General features: G+C 46.5%; 1 protein-coding gene and 1 long non-coding RNA gene across 2 annotated transcripts in view; one reads left to right on the top strand and one right to left on the bottom strand.

Moving 5' to 3' along the window:
* Positions 1 to 25,762, top strand: part of LOC146181788 (uncharacterized) — a 126,820-nt gene extending 101,058 nt beyond the window's left edge. The window contains exon 3 of the long non-coding RNA XR_014700291.1: positions 25,269 to 25,762. This is a non-coding gene — a long non-coding RNA (uncharacterized LOC146181788). The remainder of the gene's footprint in view (positions 1 to 25,268) is intronic.
* Positions 4,386 to 7,448, bottom strand: LOC146181789 (uncharacterized). Its single transcript, XM_084577726.1, has 3 exons — positions 6,706 to 7,448; positions 5,721 to 6,138; positions 4,386 to 4,886 (listed from the first exon to the last, which is right to left on the bottom strand). The coding sequence occupies exons 1-3, from the start codon at positions 7,446 to 7,448 to the stop codon at positions 4,386 to 4,388; spliced, it is 1,662 nt and encodes a 553-aa protein (XP_084433852.1).
* Positions 25,763 to 27,530: the final 1,768 nt, after the last annotated feature.

The raw sequence follows: 27,530 nt of genomic DNA, 5'->3' as shown, positions 1-27,530 counted from the left end.
TAGACGAAGCTTTTAACGGATTGCTGTAAGAAAAACAAACAAGCTCCGAAACCCGACAAAAACTCACTACTGAATCCCAAGAATAAGTTGTGAGACACATGGAAACGGGATACGGACTCGGATGAGGCAACAAGGCTTTCAAAACCAGGCTTTTGCAATATAAGAATGACCCTCTCCCCCGGCGGATTGTGCCGCGAAAGGCGAGACATAGCTCACGCTACACAAACGAAACAAAGAGCTGTGTGAATTGTCCCTTGCACCGTTATGGCAGACCGTGTATTCTTGTAGAAATGATGTAGACAAACAGCGGAATGGAAGTTCAGGCAGCATAACATCAATAAAACAATGAGAGCCACAATGTAACCAGTATTGATTTAGACCAAGTATGCGCTGTTAACTTAGGTACAAATTTGCTAACTTCAACTCCGCATGCCAAACATTCTGGCGCCTCGTGCGTGACTGTCACAACTTAATTTGGGTGCTCTACGTCGAAATAATTTCTCATTTATTAAATTCTTCAGTTATACACTACAGAGGAACAAGTAGCGCGCGCAACACTCTACCTGTAAAGTCCTATTCGTACCACATAGTGAAGTTGAGCTTTCCGTGAAGACTGCTGCAGAATAAGTGTAGTGCAACGGGCGCAGCTTTGATCGAAAGTCGTTTCCACCGCAAACTCTTGCCACGCGCCTTACACTCCGCGCTGCTTCGTACATCTCGCGGGTTTCGAGGAAATGCGAGAGCGCCTGCTCCAGAGGGAAAAAAAAGGGAAGATCGAGAAAAGGGATAAGAAGAGGTGGAACGGAAGGTGGATATGGAGGGAAAAAAGAAGGGGTGGGGGGAAGCCGGGATATGGCAGAGACGATTTCGGTGCTAGTGGTGGCGCTGCGTTGTATCTTGTCATTACGGATCGAGCTTTTCTGCTCGGCACATTCTTCGCGTATAAGGATGCGAAAGGTTGGGTGGAAAGACACAGAAGTAAAAATGGGAAAGAAAGGAAAGCGCGCCCCGACGCAGAAGCGAAGCGAAGAAGCAGCAGCAGCAAGAGGGCTCTTCAGGGAAGAGAAGCGAAGTGGTGGGGATGGGCAAGGAGCTAGAGCTCTTTGTGATTGGCTGTTATTGGACGCGCGGAGATCCAATTACAAGGGAAGAAGTGGGAGAAGGAGGCGAGAGGGGGAAAAAAGGAATAAGGACAGCTACACGGCGATGTGCAGAGGGTAGAAGTGGACGACGGGGTGTATAGCTCTCGGACGTATATAGCGGCTGTGCCGTTGGAGCCGTCAAAGTTTCTCCTTGTCGGCGCGATAGGGGCCGGACGGCCTGTAGCCGATCCGAGACAAGTCAAGCCGAGCACACCATCTGGCCTTTCTTGCTTCGCGAAGGCTCTTATCCAAGCACGATGAGACCGGACGGAAACATAAGGAAAATAACTATTGCCGACTATGCTGCAGTAGGAGGCTCGGCCTCTCTCTCTCCCTAATTCCCTCTCGCGCGCGCGGTGGCACGCACTCCGAAGCCATGCTCGTTCTCGTTCTGAACGAGATCGAACGAGAAGCGAGCAGGGTGTGGGGGGGGGGGGGGGGGGGGGGAAGGAAGAGGAATAAGCCGCGATGCAGTGAAGATGTTCACAAAGAACACGATAGAAATAAGAGCAGCCACTGGACGAGGGGAGCAAAATGGAGGGATATAAGGAAAAAAGGAAAACACGGGCGAAATAGTGCCGCAACGCCGAAAACCCGGCGCTGCCTCCGGGATCAGAAGCATCATCCTTCGGTGACACATTGATTCATCCGCATGTCAGTCCGCGCTGCTAGCATGGTCGCTGCTCTTGCTACTGCTGTGTACCGTTGCTGCTGTTGCTTCTGGTGCAGCCGCTGCCACGATGATTAATATTACAATTGGGGTCACCCGATCGCGTGTTTTGAGATATGCCATCGCTGTGACGCCAATCCTTTCTCCTTTCCCTAGTCTTCCCCCAACCCTGTTACGTACTTCTTTTTTTTCATTGTCTTCCACCGTACCCCTTCGACTTGTCTGGGTATATGCTCGTAACTCTGGCTATCGACTTTTATGCTATTTTGTTATCATGCTGGATCTTCTCATTGCGAGTGTTCTGCAATCTCTAAAGGCTTCCTCGAGCTAGCAGAATTTTTTTTTCCTCTTTCACTCTAACCTTATTTCCCAATGCCGGTCGAAGAATTTTTATGCATTACGTATATCCTTGTCTCACGCCATAGATTTCCTTGTGTATAAAATGAAGCTTAAACTTCATCCAAGCAGGATAATCCTCCTTTATCAGCATGCAGAATTTGAACGCTTTGATTTATAATCTTAGATTTCCAGCCGGGCACTCTTTTGGACATCGGATTGTATATGTGGTAATGCCTTCTTTCTGAATCCTTTTTTTTTTCATTTTGTTGTGGTCGTGCCTTCTTTCCTGTGTTTTCCTTTTTTCTCATTTTTACTCCTCCATTTTCATTTTCAATTTCTTCTTTGCGATGATCAGTCGTAACCAGCGACAGTTAAGAGCACAACCCTGACTACGTTGCACGCCGTTCGTCCTTCGTGTAGACAAAAAAAGTACTACGCAAGTTACCTCGATCAAACTTCATATTGGATAGCGTTTACTCAGGATAGTTAGCGACGATCGCCACTAAAATTCAGATTTTTTTCCCCACAAAACCAGTTTCATATCACATCAGAATTCGCTTTCTGTCGCGTTTTCGTAAGATATATAAAAAACAGACTATGGCTATTACAAACGCTACGGAATATAGCAATAACACACTGCGTCGCCTGTCAGTCCTCGGAATATTCAAGCGTTTAGAAAGTATCTGCTGTGTTACGAAAAATTTTCTACAGTGAAATCAAGCTTTCGTAAATAGAAATAAAAACTGTGACGTGTATCATTTCAACCTAAATATGTTTTCAATTACCAAAGCTGCATTATACTGATAACATATACGTGAAAATAGTAATCATTCCTTTTAGCGCAGACACCGAAAGGCCCTCCTTCAGTACGCGAATATTCTTTTTTTTTTTTTTAGCTATATTGCACTGCATTTACTTGGAGAAAGTCTCGGAATGATTTCAACTGTGAAGCTAACAGCGAATTTTTGTTTCTTGATCCAGGCCTCTCATTATTGTTAACTACCATAATTATTTTCTAAGAAGCTCCAGACATCCGTACATGTTTACCTTAGAGCGTGGATGATTTCATCAATAACGGGGGCAACACTTGTGTACGCATCTGTCTAGGTGTTTTCTTTTTGCTTCTCTTTTATGCTCTTAGAATATTTGAAAACGAGCCTAAATTCCGTAACTACGCGGCATCGTTCTATTTGCGACAAGAAAGCCCGTGACTCGGCCAGCGCGGCAGCGGACGCAAGACGGACCATCGGCGCGACGCCACTCGTCTTGGTTAGGTGGGCGTTTACGGCTCGTCGGCGCGGCCCCTTTACGAGCGCGTAACCCGTCGCACTTAGCGCTCACTTAGCGGGCTCAGAGAAGAGAGGCACGGGGCGTTTTCCTTCGGCAAAGTAGTTCTTCCGACCTGTGCCTCTTTCTTGGGCCGGCTCGAAGAGTGCGCCGGACCGCCCTCGCAGTCTCCTTTCGCCCGCCTCTCCCAAATACACGACTCTGCCTTTTTCCCGCAGTCAGAGCTGTCCGCTGAGGATGGAAGGGAATGTTCAAAGTCGCCGATGGCCTCGGGCCCCGGCCCCCGGCCCCGGCCCCGTGAGAACAGAGGGGCCGAGTAGCCGGCACAAATTGAACACAGGGGCCGAGTAGTCCACACTGGCAACGGCACAGATTGAACGGAGGGGCCGACTAGCCCACACTGACAGCGGCACAGATTACTGGGACAGGTTATAGCCAAAGCGTTTGATCGAGTTTTTTCAACAGAGGCGACATTCGAAGCCTAGGTATTAGCGCAAGAAAGGCAGGGACGCAAGATAGACGAGCCAAACACTAGCCTGTCTAGTTTCCTCCCTTATTTTCGTCTGTCCAACCATCATATCTGAGGTAGTCATGCCTGATATTTAGCGCTGAAGACATATGCCTTCCTGGGATTACGTCAACGTGATTTTAAGTTATGTCTCATTAAAATACAACATAATTATGGCGAGACAGTGAACAAAGGTTGGCGAAGCGTCTTTCGAAAAGGTCAATGCGATCAACGGAGACCCGTTTTGGTGTTTTTCACAATGTGATGGGTGAGGTAGTCATACCTGCGCCCTAAAAGTAGCGTTGGCATTGACACACAGAAATGAAAGAAAAATGCAGGAATTGTATTTTCATCGGTACCAACTGGCACCACGAAAGCGACGGAATCAGGCATAGCAAGGAGTCCAAGACTGGTTTAATATGCACCGAAAGATGAGCTTTCAGTGCCTCTTCAGCTTTCCGTGCAGGTAACTTCTGGCAATCTCCAGCCGGGCGAATCTGTTGCCGCACGCACCTGCACTATCTCCGTGCTCCAGGTTGAAAGCGGCCAGACAGAAGTTCCAGTGCGGCTGCGCCGTCAGCGACAGCGCAAGTTTAGCGCTTCGTAGCTTCTCGGCTACTGTTCTGGTGTCGTCGAAAGCGTCCACCAGGTTGGCGTCCGTTCGCTTAACGAGCACTCCTTCGAAAGGATGCCTAATGGGTGTGACGCTATCGTTGCTCTGTCGGGCTTTGGCGTCGCCCTGTCGGTCGCTCCCTTTGACGCAGGCATCGGCGTAAGTGACCAGTGAGGCGTTCTGGCTACGGGACCCGACGTCTCCGCCGGCCTCGCCTCCCTCTGGACCCCAGAACCGAAACGCGCTGAGCGTGACAGAGACGCAGATGTCGTTGGTCACAGCGAACTTCCGGAAATGCAGGACAGTGTCGATCGCCGCCACGGCGTCCTGAGAAAAGTTTTTTTTTTTTTGTTTTTGTTCAGTGGCGCTCAAGGCGTGACCAAAATATTCATGTAGTTAAACTGATGCCTTGAGCTTCATTTCGTTCTTACATTTAACACTGGGGAGCGGTTGGGTGAGTATCAGCGAAGTGGCAGCTATGAGGCGAGCAGGATGATGGCGCTGGGACTGGTAGCTTTGACACACATTAGCTCCATCGGCCATGCCAGTAAAAGCTTGAAAGTTTTGACCGGGATGCTTGAGACAAACTTTAAAACCATAGGGGAAATAATTTGATCGTGCATTTGGCGTAACCTTGAGCACAATTCCGACATTTTTTTTTTTCTTGAGCATGCGCCCAGTGAACAGACCATTAACCTTGTACTTCATGCTAAACATGCTTTTCTTCGTCTAAATCCCTTTGTTGCGCTAAATATTAGAGCATACGCATGCTTGTTGATTAATTAGCTCACTGATATCGATAACCTAATGTATTCGGTTTAATGCTCATCAGCAACACAGGCGACTCTTACATCTGTTGAGAGTCTCAAGTGATGCTGACCGAATTCGTGTGGCCTCGGAAAGTATGATGTTCTTCGAGCACTGTAGTTTTGACCTGCACAGTCCGGTCGCTGTTCTCAACCTTCTCGACGGAAATGTGATTGTGAAGGGTCTTTCCTTGCTGTCACCACGTGGCCTAGCTCGTGAACTTAGTGCGTTATGGCGGCGCGCGAAGGGGAAACTATACTAGGCGCCCTGCACTTTACCTAGCGGTAGTCTAAAGCGAAGTCGATCGAATTCGCGTGGCTTTGTATAAGCCGTATAAGCGCCTTTACTGTTCACCTGCATGGTTCGGTCGCTGTCTTCGAGTTGCTTGAACCTCGGCGATGGAAATGTGACTCTGAAAGGCTTTTTGTCATCATCTCGTGGCTGCTTGTTGTGGCTCTGGTAAATGAGCACGTGGACATGATGCAGGATGGCTGCGTGCGACTCCCAGAAGCGGACGCCGTTGGAGCTCGTGCCAGGGCTAACGTGGACCCCAAACATCAACGCTGGTCGCTGATTCTCAGGCAACAGCTTGGTCGTCGAGTTGAGCGTGGCAGCGAAAGTTACGTACGAATCGTTGGTTATGTCGTGGTCCCATCGGGCGTCTAGCATACCGAAGACTCGCATGCCCTTGTCCTGAACCGCGTTCTTAATAAAGGTTCCCAGCTCTTGCTCTTGGACCGGCAGAACGGAGAGAGAGAAGGAATAGCCGTATCTGGTGAGAGAAAATTGATGCAGTGTGCGTTGAATTTATTCTCACGGCATCTCATCCGCTGTTTGAAAGGTCCCATTCACTCGCGGAATAAAACTACAAGCAATGTTTGGACTACAAAGTAAAAATATTCAGGTAATGTCCCATTTAAAAAAATCTTGACTCCATCTAATACAGGAAGAAGCCTTGTGTAAACTGTTCTGTCATCTAACTTTGCAGAGCAATACGTAATCTCGAAAATGTTTCAAATCTCCGAATCAGTGTTTTATGCGGCAAAGAGTCGAGGGAAAACGACCGGTAGAATTTGTAGGTTCTCTTCTGCCGTACATAGCCCTCACAGGGAAAAGTTACTGCATGAGGAGACTAAGCTCTGGGTCCGGATTTTCTTTTTTTTTTTTTCTTTTTTTTTTTGCAGTTAGTCTGTCAGAGAGTAATGGTTATAGTTCGGGCAACTTCTAAGTATAGTCTGGAAAAAAAAAAAACTTAAAACTCACTTTACCACGTCCTCCTGACCAGTAGCTGATTGACAACATACTCTGCAAAAAGAATGGCGATTCTGCCTAAACGAACCTGGTTCTCTTCCCTGTCTTCGCCTGCGTCCACAGAGTGCGAACGTTGGGCGACGCCTTCTGGTCGAAGTCGACGAGCGAATCCACATGCGTGTAGAGGACGGCGTCGCACAGTCCGTCTGGCGGCAGCGTGTCAGCTGTGACGGGGCTCAGGTCTGCCAGCGTGCAGATCAGGAGCTGCGGCGCGTACCCGTGCCACACGCGAGCGCCCCGCTCCACTGTGGTCTTCGGCAAACCACCCGCCACATACTGTACCCGTGCTGGGGCGCGCCTCCCGTACACCCAGTAAAAGATCGCGACGCTGACGACCAGGACGACCGCGATGATCACGGCGAACACCGTACACTCGACGCAGCGGGACGCCGGGCGACCACTGAGTTGCCGTGTCGGGGCGACCTCCTTGTCCTCTGTTTCGGGTGGCTTTGGAGGGGACTCCTGAACGATCGACGCTCTAGGAACGCACGGTTCGATTTCGGGCTCCTTATTCGTTCCTGGCGGTACGACTCCGGGCTCCTTATTCGTTCCTGGCGGTACGACTTCGGGCTCCTTATTCGTTCCTGGCGGTACGACTTCGGCTACCTCTGCGGACTTGTCGGAGCCGGAGTTCGTTGCTGCCCGCTCGCCATCGACCTCCTCCTCGACGCTTCGTTCCTGGTTGTGTCCCGTGCTGGCTGCTTCACCGTCGGGGTTTTCTCCGCCGTCGCGGGAAATCTTAGTAGCAGTCTTCACGCTTTCCTCCGTCATGTCAGTGCTGCTGGTTTGGCGTATGGGAGCGTTTGGAAGTTGAAAGCTGGGCTTTTCTTCCTTCTTCTTCTTTAGCTTCGAAGACTGCAGACACAGCCAGTCAGGGCGTCTAGGCTCGGCGTGCTGGATGGCCGTTCTACTTCGCTTCGTCCGCGTGTCTCGCGCGGCGCGGGACCACGGTTCGCTCAGCGTTGACTGCGAGCATTAACACTGTTGATGCGGTGGCAGTGCCGCCGTTGCAGTGAGGCGATTTCTTTCCTCAGCTCAGTGAGTATAGGGGTGCATAGAACAATGAGGAAGAGAAAGCGCGTGGAAGCACTGAAATGGTTGCTAGCATGTAAGAAACCGAATCCGCGTTTTAACAACTCGAATTGAGGAATTACATACAACAAGTGCCAAGTTCAGTTGAATATATGTTCTGAAAGAAAAAATAAAAGAGGAAAGTTGTTATAGGAAGCGACTACTATACAGTTACCCGGGCATGGGTATGTGCCATTATGACTGAGGGCATCATCATCACCATCACCAACTGTCGCTGTTGGCCTCCTCCAATCCAATCCAATCCTCTGTAGCAATGGCGTGTACCCTCGATAAGGGATTGCCCAACGTTTGGAATGGGCCCTGAGAAGCCATCGAAAGCATACAGAATTTTCACTAACGGGCATTGGGATTGTTGAAATGCCAACAGGTGTCAAGAAAGAATGTCGAATCGTGCGTACTCAAGTTGCTTTTAAATTCCCGTGCGGCTGCGTCGCCACTGTTGGCTTCGCGGAAAGCGGCTGATGCAGATTTCAGAAAAAGAAAATGTCGAATTCCGGCATACCACTTACATACTGAGTGAAACCCCGATACATTTTCATCGCGTCCTTATTTTATAAAAAAAAAAAAAAAAAGAAAGCCTTTGGACAACTGAAGTTGTTAATCGTATTCAGCGTAAACGTCATTTACAATTCGGGGTAAACCAGTGTGTTTGTATTGGAAGCCACGCAGGAAATTCGAGGGCAACTTTGTTTATGGAACGCCCCAAGGAGCTGCCCAACAGCACGGCAATCAAAAATACGAAAGAACAGCGGGAAGCGGTATAAAGACAGAGGCGATATAATTCTCCTTCGCCGGAAGCTTGAAGCCAATCTCTTTCTTACAACGTCCGGCACTTTTCTCTTCCCAAGCGACGAATGAGAAATAGTCCCCCTCACAGCCACGCTTGAATGAAGAGTAACCGCGACTTCTCATGTTTCGTCGCACTCGGGGGGCTTTGGAAAATCGCTCTTCACGACAGGCCTTGTGTGTGATATTGAGCCCAGCCTATCCAGACTAGCGAAAAAAGAGAGGAGGATCAAAGAAGGAGGATAAAAACGAGGCATCGAAAGATCGGAACGATTGTCACTGACCGATGAGTTAGAATAATGACTTGGCTTGGAGAAACCAGAAACTCTTGCGGAAGCGGCTTTGGTGCTAGCGTCGAAAACAGGGTTCTTCCAGAACCTCCATTTACTTGCGTTTTTCTTGAGCTCTTACCCTCGCTCTCCCCCCCCCCCCCCCCCCCCCCTTCCCCCCATCTCATCCAGTGTAGGCTGTACTTTCTGCCTGCTATCTTTCTGACAGCTTGCTCTTCGCCCAGTGCGCTAGTAATTCTAAGCCTGGATGGTCAGTCAGTTGCGAGTGTGTGACGTTGGCAGTGATCTCGCCCGTCCATACTTTGGTCTCTAATATACAATAGTACTTCGCGTTAAGGTAAGGCAACCTTCATCTCCCTCCGACTCGGCCCACAATGGAGAAAGTCGACTCGTTCAATATGCTTTGCGCACACTTTTGCGGCCTCTTCTTTCTTACCAACGTGGATATTGAGGTGGCCAGATCGAAAAACTGTAGACGATGTTGAAGAGCTTTCAAAAATAGGATTTGGAGTGCAAATAGAGCAAGCAAGAAACCAGCCGAGGATCACGGCGACTGTGCCTTCATTTACAGCCAGCGTTTAAATCCCGCTTCAGCTGGACGGTTCCAGCGAGGTACTTGTGTCACTGCTCCCAAGACACAGCCGACATCTGTTGGTAGTGTTCTTAACTGTATTTTAAACTTACACGACCGCATGTGAAGACGAAAAGAGAAACGGGGTTGACACATTCTACGCATTCGTAACACCCGTTCTCGACTCTGTATCTCCAAATATTCCTTGATTTATTGATTGATTTATTCGACTTATAGCATGTGCGAGCTTGTCGACGGTGTGTTTTAGGCATATTTGTTGCTGTGTTCAAAATGGTGTTAAGAGAAAACAAAATTGGGAACAGCTAAAGCGTTCCACTGGAAACTGCGCACGGCGGAACAAAAAAAAAAAAAAACGCAACAGCGCATGAAAGAAACCTGATCCCCAGTTGTAGCTCTGAGTTTTCATCTGTCGCGTGGCGCGCGGCTTTTCGTCCTCCACTTTTCCTTTCTCTCCCTCTGTACAACAGCTTGAAAGAGGCGGAATATCTCCTCGCGAAACCAGAATAGCAGGGCTCAGGACACGGCGGCATTGAACCTTTCTTCAGCTCTCCATTCCGGAAGTTGGAAGTCAGCTTCCGCCTTGGTAAAACCCCCTCTCTCCCCATTTTCTTCCCCACCGTGACAAAACATTCGCTTTCACCTTGAACGCACCGTGCCGCGAGCCGATGTTGACTTAGCCTTGTCCAACTAGACGGCGAGGATGACGACTTTCTATTTCCGCGGGACGGAGAGGAAGAAGCGTGGAAGGAAGTGAATGAACTTCCGGGTTTCGCCACGTGGCAGTGACACCAGGAGCATCGCCGTTGAAAATTCGACGCGCCTCTTGGAGAGGGATAGCGAGGCAGCTAGGGAGAACGAGACAGCAAGAAAGGGAGCTGGGGTACAGGTTCGGTGTGTAGAGCTAGCTACGAGAATGAACTTAAACATAAAAGAGGCCAAGAAAACATCTGCAGGAGCAAGGTGCACGAACTAGGACCCTCACTCCTCCGTTTGTGTCAAGTTCAAGCAGGGGAGGTTATAAGCAACGAAAACGAAATGCCAAAAGAAAGCGGAGCGAAACGGTCCTGCCAGGATGGACCGGAAGTGTCGAGCTGGGTTTAATTCTTAACTGCTTTTAAACAACCATAAAAAACTGTTGTCGGTATAGGAGGTAAAAAAAGAAACACACGCAGCCGCTCTTATTACAACGCTGTCAGCTCTCTATCGCCTCTCACCCCCCTTCTTTTTTTTTCTGGAGTTGATGTCGCTCGCATGGCGCGTGCCTTCAAGCGGGTGCTTATGCCTCAGGTTGCTTTCTGCTCTCTCTGTTACCTTATAATTTTCTTCTTTTTTTTTATTTTACTTTCGCCGGGTGTCACCGTGTTTGGTGTTCTGGTTCTATTTTTCCTTCCTTGAATAGTTAAAGTTCCGCGTCCCGCACTGCTTCTTCCCCTACTGTCGTTTGCATCTGGCCGCGTTTTTCGGGGTCTGGGGACAGGGGCGACCTAAGGCAGAGGGAGGGGGGCGGTTACTTCCGGGATGGCGCGTGGACCTGCGTCTGTTTTTAGAACACCCGGGTTAAGACCGGCGCACCAAAGCTAGCAATACGGACAGGGGGGGGGGGGGGGGGGGGGGGGGGAGATGCGAGAAAAAAAGAGAATTGAAGACGAAACGGGTACAACAAAGAGGGGAAAAAAAATAGGGATTACACTGTTGCAGCGCCTTTATATTTGTATTCTTTCGTATGTTAGCTTGATGGGCTTTTTCGTATTTTTAGTGTTTCTTATATGGCTTTCGAAGGAAGAACAGTGACTCCGAGTCGACGAGGGAGGAGCGTTATCAGCAGTAGATTTGGGAAGAAAGCGTGAAAGAGCCGGCTGGTGGCGAGCCACATGTCGCGGAAGAGCGGGAAGATACTAAGCTAATAAAATACTAAGCTAATGCAGTTGAAACTCGATTTAACGAAGTTAGGGCAGCCGTGAATTATTTCGTTAAATCGAGAATTTTGTTAAATCGAGTGGGGAATTTCTCGGTCCTATAATTTGGTACATTCGATTATAAGGTGTGGCGGCACCCAAAACGTTACTGCGGCATCATACTTGCGAAGCCTTAATGCTCCCAAAATGAAATGCAGCCAGCAAAAATGTGCGGTGTCGTTAGAGCACGAGAAACCAAAATTTACTCATCAAGAAGAGCCCGAGAGGACTACAAATTTATTTTTCGGCAATCAAGTCGGTGATCTTTGCCTGTGCGCGCTTTGTGAGCAACGACCGCGCCAATTTCTCGCAGGTCTGAAGTGCTACGCATGCACTATAGGCCTAACAAGCTGAGCTTGAGGAAAGCATGCACTGAAAGGCACGGGGAAATATCCACAGAAGCACAATGGCAAACGAACCGCACGAAGAACGCCACAAAAAAAGCACCGAAAGGTGCCCCGCGCTGTTACCGTGGGCTCGAAATCAATAAATTTTCGGGGTGCTCTCCACAAAATAGAACAAAAATAACCCCTTTCTACCTTCATTTTTTGAAAAAAGGTTTGTTAAATCGGGACAGATCACGGAACTGATATCTTTATTTCGAGCTAGTCAAAGCATTGTATCCTATGGGCGTCTGAGGGGGAATTACAATATCTTCGTTAAACCGGGTTTCGGTAAATGGAGTTTTGACTAAATATTATGGAGAAAATAAAACGAAAAAAAAAAGAAAAAAAAAGCCGAGAGCACGGCGTCACGAGATATGAATGCGGCAGGATGGTAGCGCCATCTGTCGGCCTGTCGTGGTGCCTCTTAACGCGTGGATGTGAATGCATTGGCTCAAGCAAACCATGTCAGTTTGACCTTCTGGATCGGGTATGCGCGCTAGAATCAATGCATTTTTGCATGGAATAAGTGAAGAATAAAAAGGCAAAGTTAAGAAATTCTAAGCCACGGATAAATATTATCGAACCTGACTGTTCATTCCGAGTCTGAATGAGAGGTCTGACCTTGTTTGAATGTCCTCCACTCGTTGATGTTGATGTTCGTAGTACACTGCACGTTATATTTAGTAGGCAAAAACCATGGAGAAATAGAGTTAGTGCACTACGGATAACTGCGCACAGTTTGAACGTAGTGGTAAGGGGAGGTTGATTTTACCTGGCTGTTTTTTTTTCTTTTTGTGTTTTTTTTAATCAGTTCTGCGTTAAGAAATTAAGGAATTCTAAAAGCTGATTTCATGCAGATTACTGATTCGGCTGAAGACCACGTGAAGTTTCTCGACGAAAACTTATTTCAGACACAGTGCGAAGTTCTGTTTGCGCAAATCATGAAATTTATATTCTCAGAGTTCATAATATTTTTAATAATCATGACAGCGACATAGTCCGGCATTTTAAAATCCGTTATTAAGTTCAGATAGCGCAATTAATAAATTTTTCTGTGCCTGAACCTTATTCACCGTGCTAATTAATGTGCATCGATCGGCATTTTGTCGCGTCGAATCTAAATGTTATTTGCGTAAACGCTTCCCCGTTTTTCGTAATAGCCGATGAACAGATCGATTATTCGAAGAGTTTTATCTCATTCACTATACCCTTTATTCTGTGTGTTGGAACATGCACTCCGAGAGAGGTTTCCGAATAAAAGTGTCAGTAAATGAGTCTGATATTGCCTTTTAAGAATTTTTTTATGCGGCTAGATGATGACGTCATCAGGGGCATCAATTAGTCTAGCTTGGCCTATTCGCAATGTTATTCTCAACGTACACCGACCGGAAGGAGCATCAAAGAACAGGTTTTTTTTTTTTTTTTTTTTTTTTTCCGGGCGATACGAACTACACACAGAGTCTAGGGAACGCCAGAGTGTCTTATTGCCTCCAATGCATCGAAGGTCACCTCTTAGCGGCTGCGTTGAAGTTTGTTATTACATATATGCAATCAGTATTTCGAAACGCATTTTGATCGCCCTCCCTCCCCCCGCCCTCTGGCAGGATCCCAGTAAACGAAGCGAATCTCGTTTTGTACAGGGGGGCGGCTCAGTAATTTCTACGTTGGAAGGTCGACGCACATCAGGCCGCCTAGTAAGAGATCGTATACACCGACAGAGAAAACGGCTCGAAAGCCGCCTATTACGCCGAACGACGATACAACTAAATGAGACGGCCACGAGGAAGCATGGGAAGAAGAAAAAGGACAAGAGGCGATTCTATTCCGCGTGTGTTTTTGATCCGACGCGAGGAAGGCCACCGATTTCCCTTTCTCGCCTGCGTATATACAGACTTCACCCTGGAAGCAGCTTTCGACCTTTCGATGGCCAATAGACAAGAGCGGGCGAGCGTCTAGGGGAGAGCCATTGTTTCGCGACCGAAGGCTGCCAGCCACCGTCACGATCCACCCCGAGGCTGTGTGGGTACGGCGGCGTCGGCACTTATACGCGTTGCTATAATACTGCGGGCGCCAATTACATTTCGGCCTTTTTCGAAACGCCCGCAATAGCGAACGCGGATGGCTGAGAAAAACGGAGGAACAATGAAGCCCCGGCAGGGACGCGAGTTTTGTAGCAAGGTCAGGATTGTGGTTTCTCGCGAGGCCCTGTATTGTACAGTTTGAGTCTTTTGAGTGCGACGGACGTCCAGCCTCCTATACCACGGTGGCGAGTTGAAAAACCGGTTGAAATGTTGCTTCGCCGATTACGGCGAAGCTGCATTGTGTAATTTGTTATGAATTTCGCTATGTTGTGACTATTTCTGATTATAACTTAGTATTCTCCATGATTCTGTATCTTACCACAGCGCGGTTTCTAGGTGTGAACGCGGGATGTTTCGAAGATAGCGAAAACCGACATCGGGGTAGCCTTGCGTTTAAAATGGGATATTAAACATCTCTTTTGCAGCTATTTTTATTGCCTTGGTCGCCACGCGCGTTCTTAGGAGGGCGTCGCTCTGAATTGTTTTTAACTTTTAATTACGGCCAATGGTAAAATTGTAATCGATAATTATATGAAATTTGAGTCGAAAATGTATCATAAAATATCGTCTAGTAAGCAATGCAGCGTGTGATCTACATTTATTTTACTTTTCGTTAGCACACGCGTCTGTTCGCAAAGAGTGTATCGATTTTTCACTACCACACTCTCGCTTCTGTCAGGACTAGCCAGACGTTGACGTAATCCAACGTGATTTCCCTATGAGTATTCAACTCGCCGAAATTTTTGGACATAAGCTAAAAGGCAAGCCAAATTGTCATTATATTAGGCGAAAGTTTTCAATAAAGCCTATTACGTGATTAATCAGTTAGCATTGGTTGCCTAGCGGAACAGTTAATAAAAAAAGACATTCGGAAACCTAACTCAGGCAAGGTGGCGCTAGCTGTCGTTCCACTGCGAGGGGGGAACGTCCCCTCTATCTATCTACAATGATATCAGACGCGATGGACTCGACGGCAGAGAAGTCACACTCGTGGCCGTAACGAAGTGGTGTTTTTGACAGGACGTTGATTCTATTCGAGACCGAAAAAAAAAAAAAAAGAAGCGAAGGATGAGAGAGAGAAAAAAAGCAAAAGAAACATTCCGCGCACGTCGAACAAGTGACGGGATCAGGAGCGCTTACGACTCTGCGGCCGCCTGCGCACGCGGGGCTTACGAAGCCGCGGGTTCCCCAGGCCTTCCAACGTGTCGAATCTGAAGAAGGATGCCGAAGGATTGCGCGCACGAACAGATTGGTCGGTGGCGCCGCATCGCGTGACGCCGCACCATTGCACGGGAAATCTTGAATGGGGGAGAAGTGGGGAGTGCGAGGCTCAGATTGGAGTGAAGGAAGCTTCAAAGTATGTGACGGAGATAAAGAAGGGGGAGTTATGCTGGCGTATTGAAGGTCGGTGGCAGGCAGATGGAGACATATCAAACGTCGTTCCTCACTTCGTCCTTCCTCTTCTCTGATCCGTTCCACTCTACCTTATTCAATCAATATTTGAAGCCCTAGATAGCCTTAGTGCTGCGCTTGAGTGTCCAGCTTTTGTTTTATTAATCACCGTGGCACTTGCCTAGCACCAGGCATCGTTCCGTAAGTGGCTTTCCTCATTGGTCGTATCCGGAGGTTGGGTTCCTGTCATCTAGTTTTGTTCGAAACACTGCCACGCTATCAGTATTGGGTACTCGCGTTCGCGGTCTTAATGCATGAGCTGCTCTGAGCGACCTGGATCACCGCATCTCCTCACTTTCTTACTGGATGTTATATTTCTGGTTGCCTGCTCTATATATTAGCCGTTCCGGCTGTAATCGCGCTGAGTCTTTTCACCTGCCCCAAGACATCGATAGCTACTCTCTGGATACACGCACCCAGAACATACGGCCGTTTTGTGTTAGCTCTAAACCTGTGGAAAACGAAGCTGTTCTAAGTTTCGAATGAACTATGTTTTCGCTCAAACTATAACTGAATGAAGCAGTCTGTTTGGAAACAATTCGCGCAGTACGGGCGATTTTTTTTTTCTTTTTTTTTTTTTAAAGAAACCCGCTCTCCCTCGCTTCCAGATGCCACCAGGAAAAGTGAGATACTTATAGCAAATCAGTTGATTGAGAATATCCTTATTGTAAACTGCTTCACAAGCGATGCTCACCATTTAAATCGAGATCTGGATGGAGACTGAGAGAGGCGGTCGCTTCTGCCAAAATGGACGTTTCCCTGTTAGCTACAGGCCCCAGGAGACAACGGCGCGATGGGACGAAACCTCCTCACCCAGGCCAGTCGGCCGCTGATGGCTGAAGAGGAGGGGACAAGTCGAGTGGAATTGTTTTACGACGTGTCAATGCCGCGACGCGTCCGCCGCGACGGCCCTGCCGTTATTTGTTTTCTCTTCTTGTTTGTTCACACTCGGTGGCGCCATCGATCGCGTCGACGACGAATCTTTCCATTGACGTCGTTCCCGCCAAGCGTTGTCTGGTGCCGTACCGTCCTGTTTTCTTTCTCTTACGCTCTTTTTTCTTTTTTTTTTTTTTGTGTGTGTGTGTGCATCTTTCCCCGCTCGCTCTCTGTAGCCCCCTCTTTTGCCCCTCTTCGCATTTCCTTTCCGTTCTAGTCCATCGAATCAAACTTCGCGTCCGCTGCTTGTTGCGCGCAGCCTGAGGCTCGACGACGAGAGACAACCCCCTCTACCACAACCACGGGAAGCTGTCGATGTAAGTACGACACCGTCGTCCTCTGCAGCTCCTGTCGTTGCCGGCTCCCGTCGAGTTCTCGATCTACGTCCGGTATGTCGCGGAGCGTCGGCCGGCTCGGAGCCCCCAAGCTGGCGTGAGAGGTGAAAGGAGAGCCACGATCGGGATGAGGGAAGGGGGGAGGGTGCATAGAGGAAGGAGAGGAGGGGAGAGGTACATGCCAGGATGCTTTTCAACAGTACAAGGGGAGGAAGACGGTGATTTTTCGGATTGAGTGAAGGGCTCTTGGCGGCGGCTCGCTCAACTTACTGTGCGTCTCACACTCAGTTCTCCACCAAGTCCTGCTTTTTTTTTATTATTATTATTTTGCTGAAGGCAATTCGCTTCTTCTCCTGTTTCATGTAGTCGGGCCAGGTGCACTGACAATACGTTGTGACGCTTCACCTGACCGATTCCTAACCAAGAATTTTGTTCCTGACATTCATCGATTCATGCTCCAAATATTTCTGAAGAATGTATGGCGAAATGACCTGCTGAACTTGGATTGTCTATCAGTGAAAGGTCCTATTACCAGATAAAGTTCTACGGAAAAACAGAAGTGAGGGGCGACTATAAGTGAAGCAGAAGCTCTGTCTTAACTGGCACTTTTTTTTTCCAGCGAACTGGGCTGGTCATAAAAAAAAATAATAATAATAATAATAAAACGCGCGAGAGTGATTTTGAAACCGGGAATGAGAGGGCGCTCAATTTCCGGTGTTAACGCCGGAGATACAAAGAGGGTAGCGGATAGCAGTAGACAAAACTTTCCTGGTTATTACTAGGAGAATATTCGACCTAGTTAAGATCAAAATCCAATATTTGATTTCTTCCCTCCACTTACCTCCACATTATGTTCTGACAATACATGCGTACTCGCATTTTAGGAACGTAGCGCTAAGAAGACAAGGACAAAATATAAGGGAGACACGAGCGGAGCGCTCGTGTCTGTTTCCCTTATATTTTGTCATTGTCTTCTTTGCGCTTCGTTCCTAAAATGCAAACGCACAAACTTGCCCAATTCAGCATTTTTGTACATCCGTACTCCACTGATGTCTCACCGCTTTAGTTTTCAATTCAAAATAAAGGTATAAAGTTGTCAACATTCTTTCTCGACACCATCTTCATTGCTGCACAGTCGGAATTCCGTGACTAAGCTTCCAAGATCGTTTAACCTGTTCCGAGTTTGAGAAAAAAAAAAATGTTCAGTACTATGCCTTGTCATCTTTACTGTAATCTTCATTATTGCAGTCCTTTCGCGTATAGGCATCAGCTGTTAATAATTGTTCACCTGGAAATTTTTTAGCTTAGCTTTTTTTACTTCCCATCACGTTTCGCCCGAGCCTAGATCGCTCGTTTACCGCCATACGTTCTTTTAGTTATTTATTTCCCGAATCTCGTCCCCTCATCCTGGAAGGAGACTCGAAGTGTCGAGCTGAGAATCACGGACTCGCGGCGATTCAATCTCGGCCCGTGGCGCACGAAGGGGGAAACAGCGGCAGGATGGCGGATTTGATGGTTTCCTCAATTGTTCCTTGTCGCTGCCTGCGAGCATGGACGCGACAGAATCTCTCTCTCCCTCTCTTGACTCCACCTCCTAACTCGATTCACCCCTTTGGAGACCGGCTTGGCTGTGGTGGCTGCCGCCCTTTGCGACATGGATAAGTTTTTGTCCCAACGCTGGGCGCTGCTTGAGGGCTCGTTGAAGCGATTTGTCTTCATGTTCTCGCGTTAAAGGAGAGTGGCCCGAGTGCTGTAAGGGTGCCGCTTCGTGAAGCTCATAATGCAAATTCGTCCTCCGCGACGACTATAACGGCCAAGGCTCCGGCCCATCGCCTTGCTCTCTTCTTCGCGTTGAACAGTGCGGGAATCTTGTCCCGGATAAGCGCTATATAATGAAATATTCTATCTTTTCTGTACGAAGCGGAAGAACTTCTGCAATACAAAAAGAAGCATTGTGTTGTCGTAGAAATCAGTACGCATTTTGCTTTAATAAACGAGGCTGTCTAGAGAGTACAGTTTGTAAGTTATATGCTCGAACTTCGTTTTCTCTCTGCCAAACTTCGTCGTTTTAATAGCACGCACATACCATGTTCGGTAACCTGATAGAACGTTGATACCTATATAATTTCTCTTTGGAGATAAATATTGTTGACCTTGTTCTCGACTCCGTAGCACAAGGGACAAAATTAAACCTATTGTCATCAGGATGTCCGCTTTTTGAGCTTTGTTTACCACCAGCGGCACCCTTTATACCAAGGTAATCATGGAATAAAAGTGACAGAGAGCGATAAAAAAAAAAAGTAATATATTTTTCTAATTTTATTAAATTCGCTGAAACGTTCTTAAATTTGTTTCCAAATTTACGCCACTCCTGTGCCAAGTCAAAGCTCCCTTCCAGGTGTATCAAGAAAACCACACTGAGATAGGGTTTAGAAAGAAAAACACACCACACGAGATGAATTCCCCCCCCCCCCCCTCCCTCCTCACTCCCCTATCCACACTCCTCCACAACCACACGAAGCTGTCGGCATATCACCGGCAGTGTTGTCCTCCACAGCTTCTGTCGTTGCCTGCCCCCGTAGAGTTTACTCAACTTTGATATGATCGCACGCCGACTATAGCACGAACCACATATACTCTCCTCTCAGTGGCACTGTAAGCCTACAGCGCTTTCATGGACCAAATAAAATAGAATAAAAACTTAAAACACAGAAGTTTCCTTACGGGCTGGCGAAATCGCCGTCACGTTACATTCTTCCCACTTAGTGTTCCAGGTCTTCGCGAAAATTGCCGCCATGTACGCTGTACGGGTGAGGATGTTCGCGGTGCGCCTATAGAACGCTGCATAATGGTCGGAGATGCTGGCCAGAGATTGCCCCGCGTGTTTCAACGGGACGAATTCACCTTCGTTTATCCATTCGACCGCCAAGCCGCTAACTTCGAAGCCCCGCTTCCCTCGCTAAATATACTTTTTCGGAGGCCCCAGTGCTGAAAGAGGGTCATTTTGACTCCGCTCTGTTCTTCCTATGCGTCCTCCCTTCTTGAAACTCCATTCGCTTTAGTCCCCTCCAGCGCACATTCATTTAACGTACTTTTTCTATAGAGTCGGATTCATACGTTATCATTACCGTTCGTTGGCCTTGCGGTGTCACTGTCCGTCGCCATTTTGTCTCTTTTTGTCCCAGTCAGTCGTTAATTCGAGTCTACGCTCATTACCGCTACATTCGAAGCAGTAGCTTTCCTTGAGGATTTAGCCGTGGTTCTAATGATCTCTGCATGAAATTTAGGTTTGATTAATCGACTCCGAGTAGCCCCTAGGTGTTCGGGCCGATTGATAATTGACGCTAACGATGGAACCGATACCTGACTCTGTACCCGGGCGTCGGCGAACCTGTGTTCAAGGAAGTCTGGAAAATTAAAGTTACGATGGTTTAATCGCTTCGCTTTTTCTTAACCTGTCGCGACTTAGAAGACGGCTCGCATCTTTCAATTCTCGTTCATTCTGCGGGACTGCAGATTGTACAACAATGTTCTAAAAATTTGGACATCTCAATTCCCTTTGTTTGTGGTCCAATCAGCTGCTTATTGTGTGTGGTTTAGTTACGTTTTAGTTCTTTCTTTTCCCGCCAGAGCGCGCGCCATCAATGTTCTGAACCTCTGTCGAACAATATACCATTTATTCCCGTCGTCTTACGTTCTCAAAGTGCCCGCATTCCGCCAACTCATGTGCTCTCCTCTTACGAATGTCACTGCTGGTATCGAGTGCAAACTAGCGTAACAGAATAACCTAAAGCAAGCAGCCAAAACAGAACATTTCCCAACTGTCCCTCAATCTCTGCAAGTTAGCGAACACGCCTTTGCCGTTGTGTTGAGTTTCAGCGAAGAGCTGGAGAGGCGTCGCGAATGATGCGACGAAGGTTCTTTTTATACCCGGTCATCTTTCCGCGAATCCGCAACGAACGAGTTCTACATAAAAGGGCTCAAATGAGTGAAAGGGAACGGAGTATTAAAACAACTGGAGGGTACAGAAGAAAAGCGAGCGGCGCAGCATGTCGGGGCCGTGGGCGCACTTCAATTTGTATCCCTGTGAGCGCTCGTGCCCAGAAGTGAGTTTAGGAAGTTTTCCACTCGGATTCCGCTTTTATCTCGCCGCCACGGTCAGACTTTTTGATTATTTAGTTGCTTCTTTGTTGTTTTTGTTGTTTCCAGTGAACGAATGAAGCGTTGAGCGTGCTTTTGATACAGCGACGCACGCAGTTTTGCTTCTTTACTTAAGTTCGCCGCCTTTGTCCTTTGTATGTACTTTTTTTTTCCTCTAGGGCCACCCGCTACTATACTATCCTCTTTTCGTGAATATGCCTTAAAAGGTTCAGCGCATGCCACTAGTTTGTGCGCTCGTTTTTGTTTTTTATTGCTTTTCCATGGTTTCATCCCCGGTTTTCTCGTCAACCCTCCGTGACTCGGCGGCTTGGTTCTAGGCCCCTCAAAGGTGCCAGCGGAAGAGGAGAAAATAAGCTGAAACATTTAGCCGTTTGGCGACGTTCCTTCACCATTGAGGGACCCTGCCCTAGGTTGGAGAACTCACTGAATGGCCTATGTTCCAGAAAGTCTTCAAAGTGTTAGTCGGGGGAGATTGCCAACGCTATACTTCAATGCCCAAATTACGTCCTCTGTGTATAACGAGGGGATCATGCAGCTGCGTGCATATATTTAAATACATTACATATGGCTTTTTTAAGAAACAGTATACTTTTTTATATACTTTCTCATTCTTTTCTGCCATATACCAGCCCTTTTGTTCCCTTATGTTTTCTTAACACTAACATTATAATCAAGCACACCAAAAAAATGTTAGCTTGTTGCGTTCGACATTGGAAGATGCCGATTTTCTGCTTTAGTTTCTCATATTTATATTTTTTTAAAACAGCAAGCACCTCTGTGACACTTATCAATGATGCCAATTTTTCTTCTCTGGGTTGTTATGCGACAAAAGCCAAACAACCAACGTGGCTAAAAATACAAATATCTCGTGAAACAACTTGCAGGAAAAAATAAAAAAAAAGCTAGGAGCTAAGTTGAGGAAGAGTGGTGAACCCAAACCTTTATGAAGGACCGTTATACGAGACAAACAAATGTGTAAGGTTGGGGTTTATTCCTACAAAGCTTGACAACTGGAAAAGGCGTAACAGCAGTCACCGATCAGCAAGACAAGCCTGGTGCGCGAACAGGCTGAGACCACGAAGCTCGAGCGCAAGCCCGCCTTCTTTGCAATGGCCGCCGGGAACAAACGAAGTCAACCTGGTAACTTAAACTGAAATTAATTTAGTTCAATACAACATTTAGTTTAGAAGCGGAAACCTTTTTTAAAAAACCAAATCAAACTTAAGTGAATCGTTCAAGCTCAGCAAATGATGCATCGTTCGAATGCAGCAATTCGTGCAACATCTGAACTAAGCTGGCTACATTCACATTTTTGTTTTCGTCTACTGAGCACTTGCGCCAGTGTCAACCACGACAAAAATTCGTCGAGCGTAATTTTTACCATTTTGTTCGCTCGCTTTTTCCAGCACTAACTTTTGTTTATTAATTAATTTATTTTTTTTTCGACAATGAAGTGCGTAGAGTGACGTCCGAGGCTAGTCGACCACGATCAACCAGTTGGGAAACCGACTTTGCGCTCAACTTCACTTTGAGAACGGTATATCACATTTGAGCATCGGTTCCTACCCGGCACACCATGGAAGACCCCAACCGAAACGTCCCCATAAATCATTTTAATTCGACTTACTCCAAATGCAAACGTCACTGGTCGAAAATCGTATTTCGCTAATCAAGCTTTTGAAAAGCAAAAGCATCGAATGCGTTTACCACGATATCTTTTTTCTGCCTGGCGACAACGTTATGTAGCACATGTCTAGTAATGGGTGCCTGTGCAAGCAACAGCGCCGTGAATTAGCTATGAAGCACCGCGACTTGAGCCTCTGTATCGAGGCATGTAGCGTAGATACTGCCAAGAACGGCAGACCCGCGCGGTATATAATATGTATATCTCTATATCTCTGTTATGCGTTTTTCTTATCGCAACAGCTGCGAAAGAAAGGTGCAGTAAAGGAGAGCTCACACTCACGTACGCTTTTTTTTTCTTCTTTCACACTCACTGACGCACACGAAGTTACACCAAGAAACATGTCTAAACGTTTAAGGCAATGTTGTAGTCGCTCCTGGGAGCCTTCAACGTTTATCAAAAATAAGTTTTTTTTTTTTTTTTTTCTCTTGACGTCTCACTCCTTGACGACGTCGTGTGTTGTACTCTGGGGTTTATACATGCTGCCGCGGACGAGAACAACGGACAGAAACCAACTAACTAAACGACATAATACGCGCGTACGCGAACTAACCTTTCACACCACACAAATAATGTAGAAAAAAAAAAGACGTTGCCAGAAACATGCGCTTGTGAGCTTGCTTGTAATTTTCTTTTTTGTAAACAGCGCGCGGTGCATTGATTGCTTTATAGCGTCCTGGGCTCACAAAAAGGGAAGCTTATACATATTTGCTCTGTGAACGAGGCGGAAACAGTTGAGAAAAAAACTTGCTTCGTGCGGTTTCCGCTATGAGGCACGCATTGGTGAAGCCTGCCTCGCTGGCTCGTGTATAGCTCGAGCAGCGACATCTGTCGGCAGGATCACCAACCTCTTTAAAGGATTGAGTGAAAGGCTACATGCGCCGGCGACAGCCACGACTTGCATATAGCTTGCAAATAAGTAGTGGCGCATTGCGAACAGCATTCTGGTTAGCGTGCAATGGCCGCAGCGCGGCGCTAGCGGAGTGTTCCTCCGGTACGCTGGGGGAGCGAAACAGTGCCTGAATAGAACGTGGATGCTTCGAGATGGCCAATCTTATCGATTGGTTAGGCCGATTGCGGAATGTCAGCGTGTGCTATGATATCTCAACGATAACAACGTCAAGATTTGAGCGGCTTCCTTAGGCAGCCCGCGCTCCAATTGGAGCTTTTCTTTTCCTTTGTGTAGTAAGGTTATCGTGAAGCTGAGAACCAGTATAATACTAAACAGGATCGTCACCTCTAACATCAGAAAGTAGCAGTGAAGTAAAGCGTTATTTTAAAAAGGTGACGTTTTTTCTCATAACATGAACTAAGTATCTGAACAAATTCACAGAAAACTCCTAATATATGACAGCATTTCATGAGCAAGCCATTCATAACTTCGATACGAAGTTTTGAAGTTTAATGACCTGAAATTAAATCATTTTCTCACTTTTACTTTGCGTTTATCAAAAAATTGACTTTCAGATGCCATCGCCAATGGCTCACATAAATAACGTTCACTTACCTTTGAGCTCCAGTTTACCTCGCCTACTTTTGAACGCATGTTTTTTCACGTTCCGAGCAACGAGCTTATCTTAGCCTGTTTCAAACCACAGTCTCACTGTTGCGACGTTCTGGTCGGGCGGGCGTCTTACCGGGCGGAGGTCTTCGGTGTAATTATTTGGTCCTCTGGGTTCGACCTCCGCCCTTCACCCGTCTCCGCTGACAGCCGGGGGTTCGAATCCCGTTAGCACAACGGCGTTCCACCGTCGTTGGTGCAGCCGTCTCGCGTTGTCTCGTCCGCGTGCGTTTCGACGACGTAGTCCGGCATTCACTTCTTCGTCGGGCTCGCTCGTGTTTTTTTAGAGAATGCATTGTTATTTATTTTGTTTCATTTGATCGCACTGTTCAAAACTCGCTAGTTCACTTTGCATCCTATGTACTGTGCAAACGATAACTGGCCGCCAGCCTGACAACTAGCGTTTTACTGAAGTGTGTTCCGCCGTGTACCGCTAGTCGCCTCCACACTAAAATGACTTAAGTTCTCAGTGGAATTATGTGGGTCTTCTCGCATCACTTAGCGTTTGACCTATCAGCAAAGTGTTACTGGTCGTCGTTGAAGTGGAATTCAAAGTAAACATAAAAATGTTTTTAATTTTCCCGCTGCGTTGAATTGACTAACTCGCAATGAGTCCTGAAATATCTGTAAATACATGTTCATAACTTAATCTTAGTCAGCAGGAAAGAACACTGCTTGACACCGGGTGCTCGATAATAAAATTACTATTATTTGTATCCGACTAGATGGTTTTGCGAGGGAAGCCCGCGTTCTGATGACCATTAAATGAACCAAACGGTAAATATGTCAGACGGTATTCAAGCAACTGCAGGAAAGGGAATTCTTATAAGTGAAAATAAAGCACCTGTAAAAGAAAAACTGGACTAAGCGAATGCTCTAGAAGTTTTTTTCGTACAGCTTTTCCAACATTTCGGGCACGAATTAAGTATTTTCCTACAAGCTCACCTGTTTTTTTTTTTTTTTTTTTTTTAATGCCGAGGAATGAACCATGTTGCTCCAGTTCATGTTTTTGTACACTATAATTGTTAGATAATTCTTATTTTCGGTTGCCAAAAGGGATGATTGAATTTTCTTCGAGAGGCACTATTGGTGGGAACGGCGCTCATTTATGGAAGAAAAATTGCCCCTAAACTTTTTCTTTTGAAAAATAGATGAAAGTGAGTGGAAAACGTCTTTCTACTGATCGTAATTCTTGCTCAGAGCTAAACGTTAGCATTGGCGTTTCGCCGGGCACACTGCTCACATCTGAAGTGGGTTGATGGTTGTTGTCTATGTCACAGGTGACGTCACGGTGACGGCTTCTGCTGCCACCAGGGGCGCTGTGTCGACGAGGCCTTGTGGGGCGACAAGACATGCTCCGAGCCAAGATGCAAAACCATCGCACAATTCCATAGTGACTTGGTAAGTCCATGCATGAGAACTTCAGTCTCGCATAAAGTCGCAAGCAAATGCAGTTTCTTTTTTCAGTAAGCAAGACAATCCACTCATTTTTCTACCGACGTCATGCATGGTAAAACTAAAAACTAGGAAGGATCACTCCTTGAGATCAAACGCGAGGTTGACGAGACAGACACAAGATAAAGAAAAAAAGACACAACGAGACATCTTTTTTTAGCTGTCATTCAATGATTTTTCTTCTTTTTTCCTTCAAATGTGACGATTTTATTTATAAAAATATGTATAATATGTATATAACACTCTTTGTAGTTTGGGGACTATCTTCCCCATGTTATCCCAGTTCCGCGCCCTCCCCACACAGGGAAAGAGCTGGGGATACAAAAAATATCGCAGGGAAAGAAACGGGTAAGGGCGGGAAAGGGGGATGAAGAAAAGGTGCACTGGAATCCGTGAAAAAATAGTACATATGAGCGCGAAAAGACGAAACAAAAACACACGCGGAGTTGGTCCTTTTGATTTTCTTCTCTCACAGCCAAAACTAACATCTAAAATACATGAAAACAAAAAGCAGCAGCTTCACCATTGCATCGTCAGGTTCTTCCTTAGTCAAACAAACAAACAAGAAAACTAAACAATGCAATCACACATTATAAAGATGCACAAAAGAATGAAAAATGCAGACACGCATCCAAGTTACACTTGCGCGTGCTTAGTACGATAACGTCTCGAGCAAGCATAGAGGCCAGATATTCGCAAGACATGACCAAATAAACAAAACAAGACGGCGAAACAAAAATGAACACATGCATGTAAAAAGAAAAGAACAAGAAATTCACACCAATTTTACGTTATATGACGGCACAATCTGTCTTCAGGTGTATATACCGCGAATATAAAATTAAACGTGAAATAACTACATTCACAGGGTGTAATTCCGTTTACTAAATAATTGGCAGACAACAATCGGACCTATAAAACTCTTTCTCTGTACACACTATTATAAATTCTCACCTGCAGAAAGCATCCAAAAAGCGAACAGCAAAGCGCACCAGGGTTTGTAAGAACGAAAGAAAAAGAAAAGAAAACACGCTCAAAAGCAGCGTGTGCTGAATTCGTATTAAAAAAAAAAAAAAAAAATCTACGGACAAAACCTGCACCACTTTAAGAAGCACCGAAACAAAATAACAAATATTTTCAATATTGTATTGGGGCGAATAGGAGATGAAATTGGTCATGCGGTGTAAGCATCGGCAAGCTTTATTTAGCTGACGCCGGCCATTTAAAGGTTTGGGAAAGGAAATAAAAAAAAAAAAGGAAGTTCAAGAAGAATTTAAACTTAGTGCAAAGGAGCTCACCGCCGTGTAAGTGAGGCTCTGATCTGGAGCGAGTTGCGCCTTGCTCAGAGAGCCTGACGTCTTTCACGTCTCGGCCTCGTCGTGACCAAAGAGTGCCCAAATCGAGGCACACCACGGCTTAGCTTTCACGAAAGCTCGCATGAAGAAAGGCAAGCTTTTTTTGTTTTTTTTTTGTTTGCTCGGTTGCTTCTTGCACAGCGTAAGACTCTGTCCTCTATTTAGGGGGCCTACGATGAGCTAAAGTACGTAGATACAGCTTCATACAGTTGCGTCGCTCTTTTGGTAAGTGAAGACTAGATGACGTGCCTACAGACCGCAAAAAAAAAAAAAAAAAAAAAAAATGAAATCCTACACAGAGGAACAAAATGAAGAGGAAAAAAAAAATGCAGCCGCTTCTGTAACTACACAGCGGGTTACCGCTACAACTACTGCTAGTACTCTGAGGAACATTCTTCAAAGATAGAGAACAAATAAACAGATGAGAGAATGGCAACAAACGAGGTGAAAAAGAAATCCTACGATTTGTGATTTGTGATGCCGCCCGTATGTGTGAATTTTTTGTGTTTCTAGATTACCTCAACGCGCCGCCGCCAGGGCAAATTCGCACCTGAATCGTTCGACGGGGTGATTTTACTGAGTAGTCTTGAATAGAAAACGAAGAAACGAGGAAGATTTTGCGTAGCGGAGCTATCTTTCGCTAGGAAATAAAGTTAGAAAGTAGAGGAAGAACTATTTACAGAGGCATAAAAAAAAAAGGGAGAATAATGGGACAACTAAGACTTGTAATGC

Source organism: Amblyomma maculatum, chromosome 8, assembly GCF_055883805.1.
Source record: "Amblyomma maculatum isolate TAMU_Amacu chromosome 8, ASM5588380v1, whole genome shotgun sequence".
In the NCBI taxonomy this organism is placed as follows: Eukaryota; Metazoa; Arthropoda; class Arachnida; order Ixodida; family Ixodidae; genus Amblyomma; species Amblyomma maculatum.
The sequence above is the reverse complement of the archived record's forward strand: the minus strand, read 5'-3'. Positions and strand labels throughout refer to the sequence as shown.

Excerpts from the sequence above, each read along its gene's own strand:
- LOC146181789 (XM_084577726.1), bottom strand. The coding sequence starts at position 7,448 with ATGACGGAGGAAAGCGTGAAGACTGCTACTAAGATTTCCCGCGACGGC. Across the intron at positions 6,139-6,705 it reads AAGACAGGGAAGAGAACCAG|ATACGGCTATTCCTTCTCTC; the intron begins GTTCGTTTAGGC and ends TTCTCTCACCAG. Across the intron at positions 4,887-5,720 it reads ACAGCGACCGAACCATGCAG|GACGCCGTGGCGGCGATCGA; the intron begins GTGAACAGTAAA and ends AACTTTTCTCAG.